The sequence below is a fragment of the Podarcis cretensis genome, assembly GCF_951804945.1.
Source record: "Podarcis cretensis genome assembly, chromosome: 7".
Classification (NCBI taxonomy): domain Eukaryota; kingdom Metazoa; phylum Chordata; class Lepidosauria; order Squamata; family Lacertidae; genus Podarcis; species Podarcis cretensis.
The window spans coordinates 3,336,086-3,343,212 of NC_137176.1; the positions used below are offsets into that span (position 1 = coordinate 3,336,086).

A 7,127-nucleotide genomic window follows, 5' to 3' on the forward strand; every position below is an offset into this window, starting at 1 on the left:
GCCATCACCTCCTGGCAAATAGAAGGGGAAGAAATGGAGGAAGTGAAAGATTTTACTTTCTTGGGTTCCATGATCACTGCAGATGGTGACAGCAGCCACAAAATTAAGAGACGCCTGCTTCTTGGGAGAAAAGCAATGACAAACCTAGAAAGCATCTTAAAAAGCAGAGACATCACTTTGCTGACAAAGGTCCATATTGCTAAAGCTATGGTTTTCCCAGTAGTGATGTATGGAAGTGAGAGCTGGACCATAAAGAAGGCTGATCGCCGAAGAATTGATGCTTTTGACTTATGGTGCTGGAGGAGACTCTTGAGAGTCCCATGGACTGCAAGAAGATCCAACCTCTCCATTCTGAAGGAAACCAGCCCTGAGTCTTCACTGGAAGGACAGATCCTGAAGCTGAGGCTCCAAGACTTTGGCCACCTCATGAGAAGAGAAGACTCCCTGGAAAAGACCCTGGTGTTGGGAAAGATGGAGGGCACAAGGAGAAGGGGACGACAGGACGTAGATAGAAACATCATCTGTGCTTGCAGAATGCAAGCTTCATTTCCTGGTAATTTCAAGGGTTTTCAGATGGCATGTGTACTCTACCTGCTACGCTCAAGAAACAAACAAAAAGGGTTGGGGCTCTGTGGGCTAGCCCTCCCTCCACCACACATGGCAGCCATACCCCCAAATCTGCCAGTCTGATGAATGGGAGAAGGGGCTCTATGGGGCCACCAGGCATGTCAGCATCAGAAGGACGGACTATCTCACATGCCCCCCTTGCATGTTTCTTGCATGCACAGGGGTATATGATCCTTCCTTGTACAAATAACCCTTTTATAAATCAATATGGAGTGTATACAGTACTCTATTGTATCACTGCAGCTATTATTTGTGCAGTTGTAGATTAGCCTTACACATCCTAATTTTCAATGCAAGTATGGATTGCATGCCAGGATTTGGCAGATAGCATGTTCATGTTCAATACATTTTGTGGTTGTGACTGGAAAGAAGAATCAAAAGGTGTCTGAAATTAAGCATGGGTCCCTCAGCCATCAAAGTGAGGGTATATCTTCTTCTTTTTTAAAAAAATCCTCTTAACATATCCCCAGCATTGCTTGATAGTATCCTACTGCAACATGAAGATATTAAACTGTCAGTCAGTTCACTTTCCCAAAGCCAAACATTTCATTATCTTCCTACAAAAACCCAGAACTGTGCACTGAGTCAGTGACTCTCATTGTATTGAAGAAATAGACAATAGCTGAAGCCAGAGGGATTTTCCTTTGCACAAAGGTAGGTGGTACATTGCAAAAAGCCTTTCCCTTCACAAAATCCAACAGAGGAGATTACAAAAGAAATCTAACGAACAGCCTTTCCACTAGAGTTATGCAACTGTAGCTAAACAGTAACATTTGCAACTCCAGAAAATGTCCAGCTGCTGCCACAATACAGAACAGTAACCCACATTCACCAGTGGAGGCTGGCTCTGAAAAGTGGCCCCCTGAAACTGACAGGTTGTCAGTTATAGAGGAGAAAAGTTTGCTTCCATTAACTGCAGCCTGTGGGGTGGACTCTCTTTCACCTTTTGCAGGGAGGCAGTGACACTCTTGAACAGACAGGTGTCTGGAGGCGGGTTTGGGATGGATGAGGGTGAATATGCTGAAGCCTAATCTAGGCAGAGGTGCTATGGGCAGGGAAACTGGCTGATCTGGATGAAGAGGTGTCACTGGCTCTGGAGGGGAATCCACTCCATCTGAAGGACCACATTTGCGGGGGGAGGGGGTTACTTCTGGATTCAAGACCTGTGCAGGCAGCATTCAGGAGTGACTTTTGCCATCTTAGGCTGGAGTGTGGACACAGCTGCAGCCATGCATCCAGGCTAGCTGTGGATGTAATGCACTTTATGCCTATTCTATGCCAGCTGCACCAGTACATTTCTGGCCCCAGTTCAAAGTGCGAGTTTTAAGGCCTTGAATAGTTTGGGGCCAGGTACCCCAAAGGATCCAACAGTGCCCACATGAAATTGTTTGCGCTTTAAGACCGGCATTGGAGGCCCTTTTAATTTGCCCACCTTTGAACTGTGCTAGACTGGCAAGCACTGGGGGCCCCCAGGTAGGAATGGGAAAGATCCCTGCCTGGAGAGCCACCTCCCTCAGTGCCAACAATGCTCAGCTAGACGGATTGTTTGGCTGACTCTGTACAAGACAGCTTTGCTTCCCCAGGTATATTTGTAGGCACCTTAAAAACATGTATCAAATCACATACCTGGGCCCTTGTTTGAATGGGGGTATATGCAGGCTGGCAAGCCGCTGTCCAACCCAGCCGGAGGTGTGCCACGGAAACTACTGTGACCCCGGCCAAATCCTGCCTTTTCTGTACACTACTTTTCACAATTAGCCAGTGGGGAGAAAGGCAGACTTGGCAGGACCAGCTCAAGAGATTTCAGTTCAGGTGGAAACCCCAATGGAGACTCGCCTCCCACCGAGCGTCATCCACATGGGGCGCAGGCCAGGGGGCAAGGAATGGGGGTCCGATCTGCCCCCAATCTGCCCCCCTGAGATTGCCACCTCGCCTCTTGGACGGCGGGGTCGTCTTTCCCTCTCTCCAGCCCCCCAGAGAAGGCTGTCCCTCCACAGCCCCCTTCGGGGCTGGCAGAGGCAGAAGCCGTGGGGCAGAGGACTCCGCTCCCAGCCCGCGGGGAATGGAGGCGCAGCCGGAAGGGGACCGCCGCTCGCTCTCCGGCGGAAGGGCGAATCCGGCGGGCAGGAGCCCCGCGCCCCGCGGGGAGGGCAAGCGAGAGGCTCCCCGAGGAGCGGGGCCAGATGGGGGGCGTCTCTCGAGGGGGAGCCTCTCGCCGCCAGGACCCCGCGCTCCCCGCCCGCCCGCCCGGCCCCCAACCTCCCCCACTCACCGGCCGCGACGTCCGGGCGCGCCGCCCGCTGGCCCACCAAAGCGCCCGCCAGCAGCAGCAGCAGCAGCAGCAGCAGCGAGGCCAGGAGCCCCAGCTGGCCGGCCAGCCGCTCCCTCCTCCGCCGGCGAGCGGGGCTCTTGCTCGGCAGCAGCATCTCGGCCCGACCCGCAGCGCCGGCCAGGAGCGCCAGCCCACAAGCGCCGCTGCCTGCCCGCCTGCCTGCCCGCCTGCCCGGAGCGACCAGCAGTGCCGCCTCGCCTCGGCGCCGCCTCCCCGCGCCGCGGCCGGGAGGAGAGCGCCAGGCGGCGGCGGCGGGGGCGAGGCGCTGCGCCCTGGGCTGGGCTCCGCGGCGGGGGCGAGCGCTCGGCCGGCCCGGCAGCCCCAACCGAGAGACGGGGTTCGGGGGGGGGGGGGGCTCGCCCGTCGCTCCGCCTCCTCCTCGGCGTCTGGCAAGCGCGGCCTCCGCCGCAGCTCCTGGCCGAGAGCTTAGAGCTGGTCTCCTTCCCGCCCTGGAAGATGGAGCAGCGCCGGGCCGAGCTCGGGGGACCCCAAGTGCCGGCAGCCAGAATGTGTCCCCCGCGCGCCCTGCCTTGGCCCCGGGGCGCCCCTTTCCCCTCGCAACCCCGCTACACGCCTTGCTTGCTCGCCATTTGGGGGCGGCGGGCGGCGGAACGTGTGAAGGCTCGGCCGACCAGTGGAGATCCAAGAATTCTGTCCGTGGTGTTAGATCAGGTTTGGCTCGTTCACGCACCGTCGGATGTTGCTGTCATCAGCTGCACGTGTGAACCAGTCCGGAGAGAGCCCTGGTGACCCCCTCTCCGCTAAACAGGTGTGGTAAAGGTGGCAAAGCTGAGCCCTTAAAACATTTCATTTTATGATTTCTGCATTGGCCATTGGGGGGAAAACCCCGAGAGCGAGCGATTTTTTACAAGGTAAGATTTCCTTCCCTCCAGATCAGGGCTGGTACAACTGGCACAAGCAGATCCAAGAGATGTGTCTATTCTTTGAGGAATATTACCTGAATAATAATAATAATAATAATAATAATAATAATAATAATAATAATAATAATTTATTATTTATACCCCGCCCATCTGGCTGAGTTTCCCCAGCCACTCTGGGCGGCTCTCAATCAGTGTTAAAAACAATACAGCATTACATATTAAAAACTTCCCTGAACAGGGCTGCCTTAAGATGTCTTCTGAATGTCAGGTAATTCTTTATCTCTTTGACATCTGGTGGGAGGGCGTTCCACAGGTCGGGCGCCACTACCGAGAAGGCCCTCTGCCTGGTTCCCTGTAGCCTCACTTCTCGCAATGAGGGAACCGCCAGAAGGCCCTCGGCGCTGGATCTCAGTGTCCGGGCTGAACGATGGGGGTGGAGATGCTCCTTCCGGTATACAGGACCGAGGCCGTTTAGGGCTTTAAAGGTCAGCACCAACACTTTGAATCGTGCTCGGAAACGTACTGGGAGCCAGTGCAGATCTCTCAGAACCGGTGTTATGTGGTCCCGGCGGCCACTCCCAGTCACCAGTCTAGCTGCCGCATTCTGGATTAATTGCAGTTTTCGGGTCACCTTCAAAGGTAGCCCCACGTAGAGCGCGTTGCAGTAGTCCAAGCGTGAGATAACCAGAGCATGCACCACTCTGGCGAGACAGTCCGCGGGAAGGTAGGGTCTTAGCCTGCGTACCAGGTGGAGCTGGTAGACAGCTGCCCTGGACACAGAGTTAACCTGCGCCTCCATGGACAGCTGTGAGTCCAAAATGACTCCCAGGCTGCGCACCTGGTCCTTCAGGGGCACAGTTACCCCATTCAGGACCAGGGAATCCTCCACACCTGCCCGCCTCCTGTCCCCCAAAAACAGTACTTCTGTCTTGTCAGGATTCAACCTCAATCTGTTAGCCGCCATCCAACCTCCAACCGCCTCCAGGCACTCACACAGGACCTTCACCGCCTTCACTGGTTCTGATTTAAAGGAGAGGTAGAGCTGGGTGTCATCTGCATACTGATGAACACCCAGTCCAAACCCCCTGATGATCTCTCCCAGCGGCTTCATATAGATGTTAAAAAGCATGGGGGAGAGGACGGAACCCTGAGGTACCCCACAAGTGAGGGCCCAAGGGTCTGAACACTCATCCCCCACCACCACTTTCTGAACACGGCCCAGGAGGAAGGAGCGGAACCACTGTATAACAGTGCCCCCAGCTCCCAGCCCCTCTAGACGGTCCAGAAGGATGTTATGGTCAATGGTGTCAAAGGCTGCTGAGAGATCCAGCAGAACTAGGAAACAGCTCTCACCTTTGTCCCTAGCCCGCCGGAGATCATCAACCAGCGCGACCAAGGCAGTTTCAGTCCCATGGTGAGGCCTGAATCCCGATTGGAAGGGATCCAAATGGTCCGTTTCCTCCAGGCGTGCTTGGAGTTGTTCAGCAACCACCCGCTCAATCACCTTGCCCAAGAATGGCAGATTTGAGACTGGGCGATAGTTGGCCAAATTGGCCGGGTCTAAAGATGTTTTTTTAAGAAGCGGTTTAATGACCGCCTCTTTTAGCGGGTCTGGGAAGGCTCCCTCACAGAGGGAAGCATTCACCACCCCGCAAAGCCCATCGCCCAGCCCTTCCCGGCTCGCTTTTATCAGCCAGGATGGGCAAGGATCAAGAAGACAGGTGGTCGGTTTCACTCGTCCAAGCAGCCTGTCCACATCCTCGGAGGTAACAGATTGGAATTGATCCCATATAACAGGACCAGACAGAACTCTAGCACTCTCCCGCCCTGGCCCTGCTCCCACTGTGGAGTCTACTTCCTTCTGAATCTGAGCGATTTTATCTGCAAAAAACTTTGCAAAAGCATTGCAGGAGATCTTGGGGTCCCTACCAGGCCCCGGTGGTAAACAGCGGGGGATGTTGGTGGGGGTGTAAATGACGGGGAGCACAGGCTCAGGGCACAGATTTGCATACAATTTGCATCAACATGGCTGGAGGGTGGAAGTCTCACTAGCACTGCACCCAGGCAGTATTTATAAATATGTATAAATATTATTATTATTATTAGAATTAGAATTTATATACCACCCTATAACCGGGGTCTCAGGGCGATTCACAGACTAAAATCAAGATATAAAAATATTTTTTAGCGATCTATTAAAATAGAGCAGGAAGGGTCAAGAACAAAAGACCCAGGACCACCTGGGCAGCCCCTAACATTACCCGTGAAACAGGCAGGGGATCTAAGTGGTATGGCTGGATTGCCTTGCAGTGGCAAAGAGGATGTGGGGTGTCAACTCTCACAGAGCTGACGCTTGCTCCTTAGCATCCTCCATGCTGTCCCAGGGGGTCCTGCAGCTGCAGTCACACGGTGCAGCAGGTTCCTGGAGCAACCTAATGGCTCGGACCAGCCTGTCTCCACAGGGCGGGCATGGGTTTTCCTCTTGGAAAAATAGGGTGGATAAGGAAGCCTCAGACACAAAGATGGAATACTGACACCTTGAAACTGGATTTTGATATGAATAAAACATGAGAATTTATCAATATGGATTCATTGACATCAGCAACTTGAGTAGAGGATGATGATGGTGATGATGATTCTGATTCCCCACCCATCTGGCTGGGTTTCCCTAGCCACTCTGGGGAGCTTACAAAATATATAAAACATAATAAAGCATCAAACATTAAAGCTTCCCTAAACAGGGCTGCTTTCAGATGTCTTCTAAAAGTCAGATAGTTGTTTATTTCCTTGACATCTGATGGGAGGGCATTCTACAGGGTGGGCTACTGCTACCCTTTGCCTGGTTCCCTGTAACCTCACTTCTCCCAGGGAGGGAACTGCCAGAAGGCCATTGGGGGAGGACCTTAGTGTCTGGGCTGAGTGATGGGGTGGAGACGCTCCTTGAGGTATACTGGGCTGAGACTGTTTGGGGCTTTCAAGATCAGCACCAACACTTTGAATTGTGCTCAGAAACACACTGAGAAGGCAGTAAATCAAAGTTGTTGTTTGTTATAGTTTCCTTTTTCTTCAAAGTTTTTCTAAACACCTTCCCCCAACGTGTTTCAAGCAGCATTTCTTCCTCCGGGATCCACCACAATTTAAAAAGACACCATAGTAAGCAGTGCTTTCCAACACATGGTTAAAGCCTGTCTTTAAAATATTCAGCATAACATCTATATTCATAGAAGCTTTTTATAGCCCTCTTGCTATTTAAATATTAACAATCCAAGAGATTATATTCAGAA

General features: G+C 52.9%; 1 protein-coding gene across 3 annotated transcripts in view; it reads right to left on the bottom strand.

Moving 5' to 3' along the window:
• SLC24A3 (solute carrier family 24 member 3) overlaps positions 1 to 3,676 on the bottom strand; it is a gene marked incomplete at its 5' end in the record, with an annotated part of 178,169 nt that extends 174,493 nt beyond the window's left edge. For 2 of the 3 annotated variants that reach the window (XM_079983574.1, XM_079983573.1), the window contains one exon: positions 2,900 to 3,053. In XM_079983574.1, the coding sequence (XP_079839700.1) occupies positions 2,900 to 3,053 (154 nt within the window). Of the gene's footprint in view, positions 1 to 2,899; positions 3,054 to 3,650 lie in introns of those variants that run through there. The other variant, XM_079983575.1, reaches the window with a different exon arrangement.
• Positions 3,677 to 7,127: the final 3,451 nt, after the last annotated feature.